Source organism: Candoia aspera, chromosome 17 (genome assembly GCF_035149785.1).
Source record: "Candoia aspera isolate rCanAsp1 chromosome 17, rCanAsp1.hap2, whole genome shotgun sequence".
Classification (NCBI taxonomy): Eukaryota; Metazoa; Chordata; class Lepidosauria; order Squamata; family Boidae; genus Candoia; species Candoia aspera.
The window spans coordinates 9,227,678-9,247,023 of NC_086169.1; the positions used below are offsets into that span (position 1 = coordinate 9,227,678).

The following is a 19,346-nucleotide window of genomic DNA, read 5'->3' on the forward strand; positions in this document are numbered from 1 at the left end:
CAGGGACTTCCAGAAGACGCTCCCTCTTGTAGTTGCTGAAAGGGCAAGTTCTCACATCCCAGAAGAAAGGGCCGTGTCCCAGAAGAAAAAATGTTTTCCTAATGTTAGAAAAGAGGCCCAGACTGCCAGGTTAGAAATGCCAATATCGCCTTTCCTTAACAGCTAATAACGAAGCCTAACAATGCCAGGTAACAATGTTACCATGTTACTTATAGCTCCAGGTTGCATAATGGCAGCTCTGTGTGATGATGCCATCACCCACAAGTCACCATCTTTATGTTGTTCCAGTTTGGTACGGACGCCATTACACACTTTGATTTTGATCGTGGCTCTCTGTGTGGTGTGAACCTATTCAATGAAGTTTGTGCTTTATGGTTCAGAACACTGCACATCCAATAAACCATAGTTTAAAGAAACCACAGCTTGGCTCAGTGAACCAGTCTTGCAGCAATCCGGGCCCGTCATTTTCTGGTTGGACCAGATTCTGATTTCAGATTTGTTAGGTGGCAGCCTGGCCCTGCCTCGCTGCAAATGCCCAGGCAATTTAGTCCCGCCCAATTGATTTTTGACTGTGAAGGCTGGCAAAGGCTTAAAACAGATCATTTCTCCTTCAGCCTTTAATCTGTGGTGATAGTTCCTGTGTTGACAACCAACAAAGTGAAAGGTTTCCTTCATGCTTCCTCTTGTAGGCATTTGCTTAGCGGCAAGACCTTGAGCCATCGTCCTTCAGGCCCTGTATCCCTTGGATGTCTTTCAACTAATTGATGGTATCTACTTTTCCATCCCTTTGTAGCACGAGGACGAGGCGCCGCACGGCCCAACATTTTCATGGCCTGTTTTCCCAGATCCTCCTTTCTGCGTACAGGAGCTGTCTGGGGAAGAAGGAACGGAGACTACCAAGATTTCACAGAAAAAGCCGGACAGATACGGAACAGAGTCACACATCTCTAAAAGACTGGGCAGTTCAAGATGTCAGCGATTGCCCCTTCGGAAGATGTGGCGATGGCGCCCTTGGGAAAGGACTTGTCCCCAGACCTGCTAACCCAAAGTCGCACCCAAGAGCAGAGTTCTGACGATGCCGAGGCAACTTTGCCCTGGGACCAAGCTCAACACGATCCCGCTTTGGAGATGCCACTGCTGGGGGTATTGGAGATGGACACCAGGCCTAGCCCAGAAGGGAGCGTAAAGGAAGCTGTGGTGGGTTCTGCCATGGACCATCAGGCCCTCCTGAAGCCTCCTGAGCACGAGAGCAACGGGATGCCCGCCATAGCAACTCAAGTCTCCGTCCCCATCGACCCCTTCTGCATCGAACGTCGTCCGAGGAGCCACAAGAAGCCGCAGTGGCAGCCTCAGGTGCCCAAGGACAGGGGGCAATGTGGGAAGGAGAAGGATGACCCCGAGAAGCAAACCTTCATTGCCCAAGGCTGCTCAGCCTGCTTGGATGACCTCCCCAGTCACGCTGGAGAGCCGCCCCAGGCCTCTTGTTGCCAGAAGAAGGGCAGCTGCAGCTCAGCCAACCTCAAAGCCGTGGCCTCCATGAGTAGCGCCCTGATCATCTTCCCCTGCCTGATCTATGGCGCCTACATCTTCCTGCCCTTCGATGTGCCCACCATGGCAACCATGAGCTCCCGCCTCATTTACACGCTTCGCTGCGGGGTTTTTGCCACCTTCCCCATCATTTTAGGTGAGCGGGATTCTGCTCTTCCGCAGAGTAGAAGGTGCCCAGGGAAATGAAAATCATTTCCATTCAGGGCCAACCCAAAGCCCAACCCATCATTTGTTATCCTGGGTTAGCCAGATACTCCATTGATGCTCTCAGGCGGGTCAAGATACCTGCAGGGTGCGGTCAATAAAGGCAAAAACCCTTCAGTTGCACTACTGATTGCACCATCGTGGCTGCCATCTTGCCTTTTTTGACCACCCCTGCAGACACCCCTGCAAGCAGGAAAGCAAACTAAATTCTATAGCAATGTGCCAGTTAGGTTATTTTCCAGATATTCCCTTCCTTTGCATACTGGTTTTGGACGGCAAGGGGTTAAGGGGCAGACTCGTCTCATTGCTGAAACTCCTGATCGATTTCTCTTCCAATAATTAAGCAGCATCTCTCGGTCATCGTAAGACAGAGAACTTGTTTCTGAACTTTTTTTTTTACAGATGCCCCTCTTGTAAATGGTCAAGCTGGGCCCTGGGAAACAATGCCTAGTTAAAAGCACCTTCATCATGCTGTGGAGCCTGTGTGGTACAAGGGTTGGTAGGTGAAGGTGAAGGGGTTGGGCTAGGAGTGGCAAGAGCCAGGTTCAAATCCAGCCTCAGGCAAGTCACCTGATTGAGTGACGTTGGGTCTGTCACTGTCACTCAGCCCAGCCTTCCTTATCGGGCTGTTGTGTGGATGACCTTTAGGGGAGGATCTGTCTGTTTCATTCATCTCCCTGGATGAATGAAAATTGAATGAAAGAAATGAAAATTGACTTTGGCTGGTTTAAGAGTCTCTGGGTTTTGCTGGGAAGAAAACAAGGATGTATTCCTTGTCGTCTTGCTGCCCAGAGAGCTATTCAGGAACAGGAACCCTAGCCAGGCCCGAGAACCGGAGAAACAGGTTCTGAAGGTTGCGCAAGAAAAGCGGTCTTGGAGTTGGATTTCCGTGAAGTTGGATTTCCCCAAATAATAGAGATCAGTGCTTGAATTATGGAAGAAAAGATTGGGAGATCCTTAAGATCTGCAATCAATCAATATTTTATTACGGCCACAGGCCAGAATTCTTAAGATCTACAAGTCCAGCGTTTGGCTCCTCCCAGCCAAATTATCCCCTCCCCTCTTTTAATTAGATGTCTGAAAATGGGAGCCGATGGGTGCATCGCAAAAGCTGGGGGGAATGGGCCTGCCCCCAGGAAAAGCAGGATAAGAGATCGACTTTGCCCCATCTCCAGCATTCAGCTTTTCTTCTTCAGCATGCCAGTTATTCCTGGGATCCTGGAGACCCTGGAGCTCCCAGGTCCATCGGCCACCAGTGCCTGCCAAGAACCTCTGTGTGGCTTGAAGACCCAGCCGAGTTTTCCAGGAGTTTCAAAAGTTGCACCTTCCTTGAGGATTATGGGAGTTGTCCCCCAATCCCTTTGGAAAGCCCCAGGTGCACAAGCGGAGCCCTGTGGTCTCCTTGGCCGTCCCTGTGCAAGGTCCCTCTTGATCCACCCTTTCCTGACCCCCTTTCACCTGTTCCTCTTCTCCTGCAGGGATGATCGTTTACGGGGTGTCCCGCCTGTGTTCCTCCTCCCTGCAGCCTTTTGAGGAGCTGAGCCGGGAGGTGGAGATCCACCGGCACTACGTTTCCCAGTCGGTCCACCTCTTTATCCTCTACTTCTTCAATATTGCGGTCCTTTCTACCTACCTGCCCCAGGAAGCCCTCAAGCTGATCCCGCTGCTGACGGCCCTTTTTGCAATTTCACGGTAAGAGAAAGACAGCGAGACTCCCCCCTCTTGCTTCTGGACCTCTCCTCCAGGTTGGAGGCATTTCCTCAATCGTTTAATCCAGTGTTTCTCAACCTTGCCCACTTGAAGATGTGTGGACTTCAACTCCCAGAATTCCCCAGCCAACCTGGCAGTTGAAGTCCACACGTCTTAAAGTGGCCAAGGTTGAGAAACACTGATTTAACCAAGTTTGAAAAACACTGATTTAACCCAATGATGGCTTATTGGATGAACTCCAATTGGTTGGGTTCATTCTAAACCACAATCCATGGCTTATAACTTTAGGCCACAAAAGCAGACCATTTACAGGATGGCGAGGAGCAGGGGTGTCCACAGTCACACGTAAAACCAGGCAGAGCTTTGATTCTGCCATTGCGGCTGCCATCTTGACTGTTTTGACCGTATCCTATGGACAGCCATGGGAAAGGCAAGGGCTAGATTTCCCCAGGATGGAAACCCCAAACTGACCAATGCCTTGTCTTGTGCGCTGGGAGAATCCAACCTGGCCTACCTCATAGGGTGGTTGTTGCAGGGGTCAGCGGTCTTGCACTCCAAAGGGGGAAAAACCTTGCAGAAACTGGAGTTACTCCTTTGAAACGCAAGGGCTGGCTTGGGTTCTTGAGGGGTGCCTGCAGGGATGTCATGCCGAGGAAATCTGGGTGGAACTTCAATCGTGCCATTGCAGCCATCTTGACTTTTATGACCATGTGTGATGACACCTTTTTCTTCCTCCCCCTTTCAGCCTTCTCTACTGGCTAGCGTATGCCATGGGCCGCTCCTTCCGTGGCTTCGGATTCGGCTTGACGTTCCTCCCCCTTGTCGCCATGTTGCTCTTCAACCTGTACAGTATGTTTCTTCTGGACACGGAGAGCATGTTTGCCACAGCCAGTCGCAAGGCGGGTCCCCCCCTGGAGAAGGAGCAGCAGCTGGCAGCCTCCAGGCCCCGATACTGGGGGTGAAGAGGGCGAGACCCCAAGCTGGGAAACGTCCTGGTCTTTTCTTCGGTGGCTGAAGTGCTGCTGGGCTCCTCTCAGCCCTTGGCAAACTGTAGAATTGGGAGGAGCCCCTGAGGCCATGTAGTCTAACCCCCGCTCAGCCCAAACCAGTTAAAGTGCCCAGCAAGAAGACTGGCCACCCTCAGCTTGCAGATACCCATTGGAGGGGAGCCCATCTCTCTGTACCGTTGGCTCCCCGGCCAGATTGCGCGAAACCTTTTCTAATGTTCAGCTGGGTGCTTTCCTGCAACTTGAACCCATTACTTGGAAGGAGAGAGCGCAGGTCTTGCCCTTCTTCTCCCTTGCAGGGGCAGGAGGGGGCTGGCGTATTCCTCTTCACCCTCTGTGGCATTTCCTGAAGCTCAACATGCCCCCACATGGGGGTCTCTTTGCTTCCACTTTCCTGTTCATCTCTATGGCCCTTTTCTGAACCTCTTCCAGTTTCTCGGAACCCTTCCTAAGCTGTGATGAATTGGAGATGGGTCTCAAGGTGGGCTGTGACCCCTGCAAGACAAACAGGAGCAAGTGCTTCCTATAAGTGGGAAATGCCATATAAACCCAAACTGGTCTCACGCCTGATCAATAGACTGGATGAAATAACCACGGAGGACCACTGGAAAGGAAAACTGGAAACATCTCATGTCTCCAAAATGGAGGCCAAATTCTGCTGCACAGTGTTCAGGATGGATTTGAAATGGGGCAGCCCCCAGCGCGCTCTCTGTTAGAACCCACAGATGGGGGCTACTTCTGAGCTTCTGCCTGAAAGTGGGTGGGAGAGCCCTTCTAGGTCTGGAAGGTGGTCATCCCACAGCTTGGGATGTGCTGATGCTGAGCCAAAGCTGAGAATGGAGTTGTTGTTTTTTTTTTTTTACAGGGAACAAAAAAATTAAGGTGCAAAGCTTGCCTTGGAACAAAGACTGCCACAAGATGATTCGGGGAGAGCGTATTCATTTAATTTGCATGAAGCTACGCATTGTGTAATGGTATGTGGGAATGACCTTGGGAGATGGGCAAAGAGATGCTGCCTAGGGAACAGTTGGAAAAGAGAGGGCAGAGCCCGCAGCTGCATAATGGGTGGGGCAAGAGGCTCAGAAGGGACCAGCCCTAGGTTCTCGGGCTGCAAAGGAGAAGGTGGGAGGATTGTATGTTCAGACTTGCAAAATTCTGTCAATGTAGCTTTACAATAAAGTAGAATTAGCTCAGCTGGCCGTGTTTCATGTCTGGTTTACCTGGGAAGGCTGACACAATGGCATGGTTAGGCGCAGCTTTTTTTCCAAAGATGGACAGTAGATTCAGTTGTAGTTAAGGTTGAGCATGTTTAAAGCATGTCAATTGTGGCGTTTTGTGAGATCCAAGCTCCACGGAAAATAACCTAACCCCTCACCCAGCCTTCAACCCTAGAAGCAGAGGGAGCTGAAAAACAGGATCATTTCAGGCAATAACCCAGCACACCTTTTCCCTTATCCTCAGCAAGACACTCAGCGGAGTCACCCCAAAGCAAGGCAACTAGCCACCGCAAAGACCAGCAAACTCCCATCTGTTTCACACAACAGGCTGATTAACCCAGTCGTGTCATGAAAAGTCATGGGTGGGCAGCAAATTGCAACTGGCTATGCTTTGCCAGGTGCAATAACCCTTAGTAAATCAGATTTTACATGAAAATATTTTAATTAACACAACTGGACAAATGTAAGCTTTTGCAGGAAATAAAAATGAGTGCTGTGCTGAAAAATATGCCCACATGTCAAGGAAAAAGGTCACCAAAGGTAATGTGTCCGGGTAACATACTGGAAAAAGGAATTATTTGTTAATGTAGCCCCAAAGCAGCTGTTTCCAGTGGCTACCACTACATCAGATGTGTTTAAAAGCTGGACTAGCCCAACAAATAATTTAGAAATGCCGGGAAAGTTAAGCTTGGCTTGAAGTCACTTTACCTTGTGTGAAAATTATCCTTCCCTTCATTTACTATTGAGATCATTAATGCACTAACAATAGACATGGCAGAAGGGATGATGATGATGATGATGATGGATGGTGATGGTGATGATCTGGCAAGCAGTAGATTTCTCTGTTTGACAAGAGAAAAGTAAAGGAAATGGTCAGTCCTCTGGTTGGAAAAGATTCCAAGATGGTGGCAGGCAACAGAGAGAAGGCTGAACCGCTTAATTCCTATTCTGCGCCTGTCTCTTTTTGCAAAAGGAAAAAGGGGTCCAGCTTGTCAGAAGCTGCACCGTGGAGGCAGAAGGGAAACATCAGTCAAAACTGGTGAGGAAATGGTGAGAGACCATTTAGTTGAATGGAATAAAATCACCGGGGCCGAATGGATTACATCCCAGGTACTAAAGGATGTCATTTCAGAGCCACTGACTTTCTGAGAAATCCTGGTGTGCAGGAGAAGGGCTAGAAGCCTGGAAAGAGCCAACATTGTTCCAATATTTGAAAAAAGCGGACCTAGGAAACTACAGACCGATCAGCTTGACAATACTTGGGAAAATCCTCGAAAATATAATCAAGCATGGGCTTGCAAGCACTTCCAAAGGAACAGGACGCTTACCAGAAGCCAGAATAGTTTGGTTAAAAACAAGCCATGCCAGACAAATCTTACTGCTTTCTTTGACAATGTGACTAGATTAGTGGACTGAGGGAATGCTGTGGATGTACTTAGACTTCAGTAAGGCATTTACTTGAAAACCATGGATTGGCTCCCAAGTCACAGAGATAAGTGCAGGAGAGGAGAGATTATTTACAGTAGCTTTGTTTCAATTTTTTTCTGGGTTTTCAAAGATATAATAAATCCTCTCCTAAACCTCTCCAAGTCTGGGCATGTTGCCAGTTGTAATCTGGCAAAAGAAAACTCAAATAAGAACCGGCCTTTCTGCATGGTGACAATGTCCTTGGCTTAATCTTTTGTCTTCTTCGGTTTTTATAGAAGAAACTGAAGTCAGAGATTCGTTTGCTCTTCTGTTTTAGAAGGAGCAAGGAACAAGTCACAATTTTTCAGTGACCAGAGGAGCTAAAACAAGATTTTCCTCCCTTGCTCTGCAGGGGACATGATACTTCTCTTTCTGCTGAGATCCCTAACAAATACAAAGTGCATCCTGACCTAGCTGGCAATCAAGATAACAATATGAATTCCAGCTCGCATAACCCCATGGATCAGTCTCCCTACATTACCAATCATGGATCAATCTGTAATTGACCCAAGATTGGTATTGTCAATTTATATCTATATATATAGTCAATCAATCTATAATCTCACTATACCAATCAACTTGCCCCGGAGTCCGCATGCCACTCAAATGAGGCTGTCCACTCTACTGAACGGTCCCCTCATAAGCTCCCTAATGAAGATTATAATGCGGAGCCAGGTCAGGAATACCCCAACAGCACCCTGTGCCTCTCTTCCCAGCAAGGTGATGCTTGCCCCAAAGTTGTGCAGAAATACTTAGGTGACTACTGACTGGCAGGGCCACTGTAGCCCATCTGCCTGGTCTCTAGCCTGTGCCCCTGCGCTGGGTTGCATAGATGTGAGGACCAACAGCTTCTGGAAGGAGTGGTTTGGCTAGGCTGTCACGCTCCCCAATCAACACCTTATCGGACTCGCATCCATTTTCCAGCAATCCATGTCAACTCGCAAGTCACCAGCAGGGAGGGGGAGCCAGACTAGAGTGTGAATCATCTTGTTTGGGCTAGATGCTCCTTGCCCCAAGGTCATCGGGAGAGAGACTGTTCCAGCCATCTGCCAGCATGGGAAGGAGGGGCACGTACCTAAGGGAGCAGTGGGGGGGAATTTGAAGTCTCTGTGATTTTAAATGTGGAAATGCCATTCACAACTTTTTACTCTGTACCGGATGCTTTGCTTCATTAAGTAGATTTTTAAGTAGCAGCTTATGAGTCTTAATTGAGTGAAAGCTCAAGTGTTCCAGTCATCACATAAAGTTGCGAATCCTTAAACCTGTGATTCTACCTGGCGACTGCTGTACCCAGCTGAGAGTTGAGGAACATGTCCAAAGTGTCAAAGCCGAGATTGAGGGAACCCTTATTTTCCGGAAAAACCGATGAGACCATCCAATATGCCCAAGGGGCAGAAACGGAAGGAGAGACGAAGGAGCCGGCCAGCGATGCGAACTACAGAGGGAACGAAAGATTGCTTCATGGGGCTGGAAAGCGAGCTCATCACCTTCGACGTAACCCAGGGTCCCCAGCTGCAAGGCCACGGTACCCAACCAGGGAGCCGGATTGGTCACCACACAGAGATCAAGGCTGGTCCGCAGGAGCTGAGGGTGGAACTAAATCGGAACCGCACATCCCCATCGAGGCCTGTGTCTGGGTCCAATAACCTGGCTCCCAAGAATGGAGGGCAAAAAGAGAGCCACCCCGCAGCGGCTCCGGGGTCTGGAGGCCCGGATGACAGCTATGGAAGAAGCGTTGCAGCGCATGTCCAAGGCTTTGGACTACTTAGTGAATCAACAGGATGAAGGGTCTGTACTCTACTTGAGGAGGTCCTCGCCGGATCGAAATGGTGGATCCCGACCTTCACCTTCACCTAGACCGCTGACTCTGCCACTTGGGGCCAGGAGGAGCGGGAGGCAATCGGTGACCTGGGATGATCCGGTATCCGGGCACGTAAGTCTACCACCTGCTTGGGGGGCACCAAGGGACCTCCAGGCTAAGTTCAATGGAGACCCCCAGCAATTGTCTTTTCTCATGACAAATGTGTCAGCATGCATGCAAGGGTTTGGAGACTCTTTCTTTAGTGACTATGCGAAAATAAACGTGGGGGCGACATTAGGTGGGACAGCGGCTGACCGGGATGTGCAACTTCATGATGCCATGGCCCCTGAGTTGCAGAACTTTAAGAGGTTTCATGAGAGCTACGAGAGAGGGGTCCGAAGACCCCTTAGATAAACTGCGCGCAAAGACAGCTCTGCAGCAATTAAGACAGCGAGATAAAACAGTCGCCGAATATGCCATGGAATTCAAAGCCCTGGCTGGGAAGATCCCTGACTGCTCCGAAGCCACCAAAGTGGATTACTTTAAAGGGGGGCTGCAACCCGAGGTGCTACGGTGGGCCCTGGGACGAGGGGACCCTCTCACGCTAAGAGGGTGGATTTGCCTAGTGGGGGAGGTAGAGAATACCCAGTACCAATTCCGCAGGCGGCAGAGAGCCCAGGCAATCAGAAGGAACACGGTGGCACAGAGCCAGGAAAAAGGTGCAGGCGGAAAGTGAAAATGGACTTGGAAGTGGCTACTGAGCTCACCTAGCTACCCCCAGAACGAGAATCCAGGTATTTCTGATCTGGAAGCCTTTTCCTACACACACGAGTACAGAGTGTGGAATTATGTACAAGAGAGAACACCAGAGATTAAGAACTGCATGGAGGCAGTAAAAGAGAAAATACTTGTTTGTATCACGCTAAGCTAATGCAGGGTGGATTTAACCATGATTTATTAAATCACTCACAGATACTTGATTTCACACACAGAACAATGTGCGAACCGCATTATCACCAATGTCCCCCCAATACCTCCCTGGAGGTCCCTCAGACTTTTAAAAAAGAATATTTTAATAAAAAGAGAACGGCCCTGCAACACACCAGTTTCAGGCAGGAAATATGCCTGCTGCAAAGCTGCCTATTTCTCGGTTTTGCACATTTGCAGAGCCATCAAGAGGCAGCAAGGAACAGGGCTATGGACTGCTTCCCCTCTGATCTCGAAAAGCAAATCGGAAGCACTGCATAGCCTGTTGAGGAAACCGCCCGAGGTCTCAAAACTGGGCTTGAATGCTGACAGACAACCACAGAAAAGTTGTATTGCAAAAGTTCCCTTTTAATTGGTCCCTGAAAGACAAGGCAGTAGTGAGTGGCCCACAAGCCATCCGGCCCACACGCAAATCCCCCCCGTGGCGTACGTTGAAACAGCAGCACCCAAACGGCTGCACAATGAAGCCAAAAGCTTTGTGTCAAGCCAGGATGCTGGTGTCACTTAACCCAGAAGTATCCTAGCCCTTAAGCCAGTGCTTCTCAACCTTGGCAACTTCAAGACGTGTGGACTTCAACTCCCAGAATTCCCCAGCCAGCCATGCTGGCTGGGGAATTCTGGGAATTGAAGTCCACACGTCTTAAAAGTCGCCAAAGTTAAGAAACACTGCCCTAAGTGGAGAATGCAGGAGGGGCCCATGAGGAGCGCAGACCCAGAAGAAACAAAGGGGGCAGGCAGGTCCCGAGAGGTGCCCCACATTCTCTCCTGCCTTCCTGGGCTGCCTTTCCTACACTGATTTAGCACTTGCTGTCACCTCAGCTTTCCCCAACTTGGGGAGCCCTGCTAGGGCTGAGACTTCAACTCCCAGCATTCCTAGCCAGCGTGCTAAGGATGCTGGGAATTCCCATCCCAATTCCCGGAACCCCGAAGGCGAGACAGGTTCGTTCCAGAAACTTGCCGAGGCTAGGCTTTGCTAACTTTTCAGAGTTCAATGCGGCAACTTTCTGGCCTTGGCCTGACTCTTGATTTGTCTTCAGTCGGCTCTGCTCCAGAGCCCACTCAGAAGGCAGATCTCCTCTGCAAGCCCTGTGGCACGGGGCTCAAACTAATTTCAGCTCAAGTTGGTTCCAAAGAAAAGTGGCTGCAGAGGGCTGTTCTGCCTGCATTTGTTTTCTGAACAGCAGCCTGTAAACAACACAATTAGTGGTTGACCCATGTCCACACTTTTTCAGCAGCTGAGAACTTCTTCCCCCAACTGTGCTCCTGTGGCTTTAATAGCCACAAAATGGAGAACTTCCTGAAGGACGTGACTTAAAAACACAAAATCACAGGGAGGAGCATCTACGCCGCCACTCCTTAAAAGACATAGGCACCTCAGCTAGAAAAAGAAGTTGGTTGCCCAGAAGCAAGCCATTCCTTACCGAGATATTTTGTGCTGTTGATGCGAATTAGAATTGGAGAGAGAACATTTTTTCCTAAGTCGAAAGGTCCATGCGATGATTGAAAACAGGGTTCAACATTTTGGGCCTTAGAGAGGGTGGGAGGGAAAAGCAAAATTAGCACGGAAGGGAGGTAACTCTCCCCCAAACACACAAATTCCCCCGGGAAGGTGGCGAGACGGGAAAGAAAGGCTCAAGACTTCTTGCAGAATCAGCAGCACGGAACTGCTCTAAGGATGTGGAGGAAGCAAAGAGCATTCCAACTCTCCACCCAGTGTTTCTCAACTCGGCCATTTTAAGATGTGTGGACTTCAACTCCCAGAGTTCCCCTGGCCGGGGAACTCTGGGAGTTGAAGTCCACATCTTAAAATGGCCGAGGTTGAGAAACACTGCTCCAACCAATTCATTATCAAAAAATACAGCACCCTGGGAGAACTTAAGTCTGTAAACTGAAATGTCCCCGTGTTTGAGAATTGTGCTCCATGTATTGTGAGAGACCTGTACATCGTGGGAAGAGACCGTCTGAGAGATGAACATTCAGAACCACTAAACCGTTACGTCACATCCCATTCCTGCTCAACAAAAACTGCACGTCCAGATGAGGCGGTCATCGCAGTAACCCCACAAAACCTTTTTCAAAACAGCAGAACCTGTTCAACAGGCCCGGAGAACACAACCCTCTTCACAGTCCTGATTTTGAGATGAATCAGCCCCCTTTAGAGGGAAAAAATAAATAAATCCCACCCCATGGGGGCAGCTGAGACAGGTGTCTTTGAAATAATCCACAATGAAGCCTTGTTGTCTGTCTGTAAATGCAGCCCTGGAGAAGCGTCCACTTTGGACTCCCCGCACCCATCAGTTGATTGGTTCGTACTCAGAACATGGCTTTTCCTGCCTTGTGAGCACAACAAGGGTCCCCACAATTAACAGCACCGCCGGTGTCCCCAGTGCCACAGCGAGAATGCCAATGACCAGCATAGAGAAGCTCTCTCTTGGTGGTTCCCCAAAACCGACCAGTGCAGACCTGGAAGGAAGAGCAAAGGGAACAGAAAACGAAGTCATTATTACTGCTATTTACACACAGTCTGCCACAGTGTTTCTCAACCTCAACAGCTTTAAGAGGTGTGGACTTCAACTCCCAGAATTCTCCAGCCAGCATAGCTGGCTAGGGAATTCTGGGAGTTGAAGTCCACAGCCACCAAGGTTGAGGAACACTGGTCTACCAGATGGTTCTGCCTGGGTTTGATACTTTTAAATGTTGGACCCTTCCCAAAGATCGAGGTTAGCTCAAGATATCGTTGTAATATAAGCACTTTCCCAAGATGTGCAATTTTTATAACTGATGCATTGAGATTCTGCCCATTCTAATCATCTCCAACTGCTTTTCTGGATCTTTTGGGATGGTACCAAGCGAACCAACCACTACTGGCACCACTACAGCTTTCTTTTTCTGCATTCGCTTGATCTCTATTTGAAGGTCTTTATATTTCCTTACTTTATTAGTTCTTTCTCATTGGTCCTCCTATCTGTCCAGCAAGTTGCCAGTTACTGCGGCATATTATTATTATTATCATCATCATCATTGTCATCATCAAGGCATACTGCTGAGACCACATGGAGCCCAGACGTACCCTTGCATGAAAAGACTGTGTTAAAATCTGGAGATCCGCTGGCTACCAAATTGGCTCATTTTTTCTTTTAAATGAAAAGACACCCCTTATGTAATTTCTTTCAAACACTCTGCTGTGTCTGAAGGAATAAACACAGATAACGTATGAATTCCCAGCCTCTCTTCAAACCCCAGCTCTGTTTCCCTGATCACTTTGGAAGCTTGCAAAAGTTTCTCTTCCTGTCAGCCTCCTTCCTGGGACCTGGCTGGTCCCCCTGCAAGCTTGCTCCTGCCCCGCCTTCCCCAACCATCAGCGCTTCAAATGCCTCGGCCCCTTTCCTTCACCCTAACCCCTTAAGCTGAAATCCTCTTCCCTACCCTTCCAGTCCCTCATCAGTTCCCCTTCCGGTTCTTCCCACCGCATGGGCCCCACATATTTTACTAGGAGTGGGAGACTGCAGCTGAGATGGGGCTTGGAGTCCCCTCCCCACATCCACAGAGGTCAGGGCTGCTGAAGACGATTGGCCCAGTTCCCTGCCGTTTTAAGCTAGGAAACACATGGAAGATGCCAAACAGGCATATCGCAGTTAAAAATCAAGGTGCCTGCCCTGCCAACTCTATCCCTAACCCAACCTCTGGCCACCAAAAGGTTGCCCACCACTTTCTTAGAGCAGAAACAATCTATTTATCACGAGCAGCAAAGAAGCTGCCGCTTGGCTGACATCTGATTGGGCTGTCTGGAACCACGCCGACCATCAGCGCAGGAAGAGATCCCCAGTTTGTGGAATGACGCAGGAAAATGCTCATGGAGGTCCAGGAGAGAGCCACCCCACCCTTCATTTCTGGCAGGGAGCCAGCTCTCCAGAGGTTCCTCACCAACTCAAGTACCCCTTCTCTTCATAGGCTTCGTTGTCCTTGCTGCCAAAGGAGATATTGACGGCAGACAGGCTGCAGTGTCGTTCGAGGTCCTCCCCAAAGTAGGCCCGGAGAATGCTGAACTCCGGACCAGTGGTGTTGACTGTCTGGAGCGGGTAATACTGGCAGTGGACGGTGTCTTCCCGCCGGGGATTCTGAGAGCTGTAGGCAGCCGTCTTCCACTGCAGGAAGCTTGACCCAAAGCTGTTGTTCTGGGGCTCAGAGATCAGCTGGGCCATCTGGCCAGGGAGGGAAGGAACAAGGAAGAGATGCCGTTGTCAGAAGAGCCAAGGAAGCGCAGGGGAAGGGTGGAGATAAAGGCGAGACGCAACCACGGACAGGAGACTTTGGTCACCTGTCTTGGGCCCTCCATTCTGGGGTGGGTGGGCATGTGCTTGTATGACAATCATTTGGTGAGAGCACCCACAACACCAGCTGCATCCAGACAATACAGTCCCCATGGTTTTTGATGCATCTGATCCCACTCATCAGCTCCGGCTGGCAGGCCTAATGGCTGGCTGACCGAGGGTTTGTTTAAAATTGTTCCCCCGGCAGTGCCTTTCAACCCTGGCTAAAAGGAGAAACCTACAAGAAGCTCTGAATGATTTTTTTTGGCACCTTCTGCATGTAGTACAGTGCTTCTCAACCTTGGCAACTTCAAGCTGTGTGGACTTCAACTCCCAGAATTCCCCAGCCAGCATGATGACAAGCTGAGAGAAGAACCTATCACACATAACCTGGATTCACACACATGCATAATCGTGGTTTAGTGAACAAACCATAACTGGATGGGTTCATGCTTGTTCAGCTGCAAACAGGAGCTTGCTTCACACTATACACTGAGGCAAAACTAAAACCACATTTTGGGTTGGATGTATGAACTTAATATTGGACACATTCGCACTAACCAAAACCCGTGGCCGCCTGTCTTCTGAGCACCTCCTGTGACTCACAAAATGGGAACTCTAGATATAAAAAGCAGAGCAATCAAGGCTTCTGCACTAATTTATGGCCTGCCTAACCATGTTGTTGAATAAGCCAGTCATAATCTATTGTTTACACCACAGTGCACATTGCACATGAAGCCACAGACAAGCAACCACATCATGGGCCAGCAGCAAGGGGGCAGAACTCGAGGGCCGCACTCCACAATGGAGGGGGGGGTAGGACCCATTTTGGGGCTAGGTTCCAGGGCATTTTATGGGTGCAATGGAGGGCTTAGCAAAGCTGATGTCTCCCATCTCACCCTTTAAGCCTCCCAGAAATGCAAACCTTTGTCCCCACCCCCAGCTTGGAGGCCAGAAAAAGATCCTGGGAAGCTGTGGGAATCCAGCCAGTGTTTCATTGCACAAGCGATGGCCACGCACCCAGGAGCCAGGCTCTCAGCCAGACTGAACGCTTGCCACCCTCGCTGTACAGCAAAGGCCGCACCTCGAAAATTGTCGGAGTATATTCATCATCGATGGAGCGGACCGGCCACAGCTGCTTCCGCCTGCTGCCCTCCTCCACCGCCAGGATCTCGAGGGCAAAGCGAGAGCGGTTGCCCCGGGGGGCCACGCCCCGCATGACGAACTCCACCTTGGAGCTGTTGGCACTGTGCAGAAGGCGCGGTAGAGGGTTGTCACGGCCGCCCTCCTCGTATGCCATCACCTGGAGGGCAGAGATGGGAGTGGCAGGAGGAAGTGGCCCCGATTGACCAGCGTCCCACCATCCTTGCCTTCCCTCACCACCTGCTAACCTGGGTTAGGGCTAATCTTGGTTTGTTGTGGGGTTGGTTAAGGAGGACGTGCAAAAACAGCCTGTCTCACTTAGGATTCAATACCGTATATCAGTGTTTCTCAACCTCAGCCACTTTAAGCTGTGTGGACTTCAACTCCCAGAATTCCCCAACCCCTCTGGAGCAAAGGGAGTGTGGGTAGAACCACCCCTTGCTGGAGGGTGCGTTCCTGTGGAACTCTGGCCCACCAGATCCGGTCGGACAACTCGATCAGCCTCAGACGGCATTTCTGGCTGTCTCTCTGGGCACCCGGAGGGCATTTTGCAGAGATGTCCAGGACGTTTCAAAAACGTCACCCGCGTTTGCTTGCTTAAGGAATTCCGGCCTGGTCTCCCCACCAGCCAGGGGGCTGGAGGTGAGGGGAGTTGTAGTTCCCCCGCATCGGGAAGGATCTCAGGTTGGAGGTGGTAGTGTTAAATCAATCTCAGAGCTGGGAGAACAGAAATGGTGCCGGAAGTGTTTGGAGCAAAAGATTGTCCAAGGCAGTGTTTCTCAACCGTGGCATCTTTAAGATGGGTGGACTTCAACTCCCAGGATTCCCCAGCCAGCTATGCTGGTCTAAGGGAAGATGGGGAACCTGTTGTTTCCTCCACCTTATCCTGTTGTCTCCTAGGATTCCCCTTGGTTGTGCTATAGGGCAGGGTTCCTCAATCTTGGCAGCTCTAAGCTGTGTGGACTTCACCTCCCAGAATTCCCCAGCCAGCAAAGCTGGGAAAAAAGAGAAAAATGAGTTACATCTGAAGATGAAATCACTGCCAAACGATTGTTTAAAAAGGATGGCAAGATTTAGACTTAGCTCTGGAAAAAATCCGCAGCTAAATTTGGTAAAATGATGCTTTCCTGCTTTATATATATATAATACACATACACACACATGTGCAGAGATATAAACATTAATGAACAGATGGAGCTGTCCTCTTTTTTCTGTGGCTGTTCCCAAAAAAAGGGTGGTGGTAACATGCCCGCTCATGTGCCAAGGATCCAAGGCAGGGTTCCTCAACCTTGGCAACTCTAAGCTGTGGGGATTTCTGGGAGTTGAAGTCCGCACAGCTTAGAGTTGCCAAGGTTGAGGAACCCTTGACTGGAAGACCTTCAGGATTTCTTCCAACCCAACCCTGATTTTAAGGTTCTGTGCTTGCAGAATATTCCCCGTTTCCTGCCCCCCAAAGAACGAAACAGATGTGTAAAATTAACGGATTCTTGAAAGGAAAGGAAAGGAAAGCATCAGAGAGGCTACCATATTACCCAGAATACTCACTGCAGTGCTGGAAGGGGGGGGGAAGGGGTTCCTGCCCCAACACAAATATTGCCAGCCTCTGTGACACTGGGGATTGTCAATGAATAACTAGAGACTGACTCCAACATATTCCTTGTTTGCTTTCCAGCTTGTCTTGAGAACTAGAAACTTGCTTTTCAGAAGCACTTGCTCAAAGGTGAGATGAATCTCTTCAGGTGCTGATTCTGCCCCAGCCCAGCCATGTATCCTGTAATTCCACCCAGGTGCCATTTTCAAAGGGAAGCAGCCCCCCTGCCCCGTTTACCTGGAAAGAGACGCTCCCGTTCCAAAACGTCCCTTCGTGGCCCGAGCTCACACCTTGGAATTTCGCAGTGAGAGCCGTTTTGTTCAGCCGGCCCGCGAGGCTGGCCCAGGTGAAGTTAGCCAGATTGTAGCTGGGGTAGAAGTGCTCCGCGTGAACCTTGGATAGGTCTGACGTGTTGGTGCCGTCGTATTCCCACAGCTGCAACGTTCACATTCAAATCTAAGTGACTGCACAACTGGGTTCATCCATCCAACAAAGCTGTGGTTTATTAAATAAGCTGCAGCTGCCTGAGTTCACACATCCTAAGCCACAAGCAAGCCGCCCCCATTTTGCCATTTTAGGCAACAGATTGTCTTGCAATCTCAGACGGGGCTCACACAACTCCCTGACCCAAACACAGGCCGCTTGCTCATTTTTTTGAGTGCTGGAGGAACTCAGACCTGTGTTAGGATTGCAAATCATGGTTTATGTGCTGTCTAAATCCGGCTAGTTGTGGTTAACTCAGTAAATCCAATGAATTTTTGGTGGCTATCCCAGCAGACTCTGTGTCAGCAGTATGGACAATGCTTCCAGTCGGTTAGGATATGGTTGTTTTTTTTCCAGTGTAATTAAAACAAACAGTACCAAACCAGCAGTGGGGTCAAGCCACTTTAGATACATGGGGGGAGGCATCCCTGTTGAGCTCCCATTTCACCTCCTCTTCCATGAGCACAGAGGTGAAAATAATTATTGCAATCCTAAGAAATGCAAGAAATGCAGAAGAGATGCTGCACCAGAGGCCCCATTTTTGCAAGTGCTCTATCTACCTCTCCCCCCAGAGGCAAAAAGCAAAGGTTAAGCTCAGAACAACTTCCTCCTGGGTCTGGGAGCCAAGATAAACCATGGATATAAACTCCAGTTAAACTCCTCATCCTTAACAGCAATCTGATCTGTGATCCCAGGATTTCTCACCCTCAGCTGGGGAATTCTGGGAGTTGATGTCCACACATCTTAAAGTCGCTGAGGTTGAGAAACACTGAGATAACCCATCAGACTGAACCTTGTTAATCAAAGCAAGGGGAACTTTCTTTCTCCAGCCACCACTTCTTCCATCGGAAGAATCCCAGGGTCCAAGTATAAAAAATACGAAGTAGATCCTAGAAACCTCCAGTCTGCTCAGAGATGCAAGCAACAGCTCTGATCTAAAACGTTATCATCATCATTACTATTATTATGACATTATTACTCAGTTATGAATACAGTCTCGTAGGACTGTTCAGCAATCCAGATTCAAAGGGCAAAAGCTGATCCAGAGCATTGCAGAAGTGGCCACGTGGCATCTGCCAGCAACACTGCAAAAGAAGTTGCATCCCAGGGAAAACTGTGTTTGACTTAAGGAGGTCCTAACAGGTGCCACATCCACATCCACACATGCCCTGAACCACAAGTGAGATGCAAGAGCACTTTTTCTCTTTTTCCACCCTCCCTCTCCCTCTTATGAAACTTCTGATTAAAGTTTCATTGGAACTGACGACGACGATGATAATGCTACGGACCCACCCAGATGCCGCTGCGTCCCTATCCCCCCCTCCCTCCCCATCCCTCGGCCACCCTTTGGACGCACCCTTGTAAAGACAATGGCCGTGGAATACAAGACACGATCACCTGGCTCGACCCAGATGGCCCCGGCTGGAGAAGAGGAGAGCAGCCGGGTCCAGTTGACGCGCAGGGTGCTGCTGTTGCTTCCAGTGTACACCAGCAACGCTGTGGGTACCCCAATGGTGCTCCAGATGTAATGGATAGTGTCGTTGAGGCCCACGGCTCGGGTGTGCAGGAGATTCACAGCAGAGCTCTCCCAGCCTGGGTTGTATTCGAGAGAGACCTGGAAAGAGATTCGCACCAGTAGCTCGAGCTGCTTCCCAAACAGGTAGCAGTAAGCCATTAATCATGGTCAACAAACCACAGTGGCTAAGCCAAAGCCAAACAGCATGTCTTAGCTTGGGGTGTGAAACAGGCCATCAAGCTGAACCGTAAGGGTGGTGTTCACCCAGCTCCCTTAAATTACTTGCTGAATTAACCAGTTTTCTAGGCTTGCACAGTACAGTGGAACCTGAACTAAACGGAGTAGATTCACACAATAGGATC

The 19,346-nt window shown here is 49.7% G+C and overlaps 2 protein-coding genes across 2 annotated transcripts; one reads left to right on the forward strand and one right to left on the reverse strand.

The window, feature by feature from the left end:
- The first annotated feature begins 560 nt into the window (after positions 1–560).
- Positions 561–5,595, forward strand: TMEM79 (transmembrane protein 79). The gene is made up of 4 exons (XM_063316764.1): positions 561–685; positions 794–1,684; positions 3,231–3,444; positions 4,208–5,595. The coding sequence occupies exons 2-4, from the start codon at positions 970–972 to the stop codon at positions 4,422–4,424; spliced, it is 1,146 nt and encodes a 381-aa protein (XP_063172834.1). The 5' UTR covers positions 561–685; positions 794–969; the 3' UTR covers positions 4,425–5,595.
- A 6,149-nt stretch (positions 5,596–11,744) lies between these two features.
- Positions 11,745–19,346, reverse strand: GLMP (glycosylated lysosomal membrane protein). Its single transcript, XM_063316880.1, has 5 exons — positions 18,826–19,346; positions 17,223–17,420; positions 15,336–15,554; positions 13,866–14,143; positions 11,745–12,404 (listed from the first exon to the last, which is right to left on the reverse strand). Exons 1-5 carry the CDS (start codon positions 19,141–19,143, stop codon positions 12,236–12,238), a joined length of 1,182 nt encoding a protein of 393 aa, XP_063172950.1. The 5' UTR covers positions 19,144–19,346; the 3' UTR covers positions 11,745–12,235.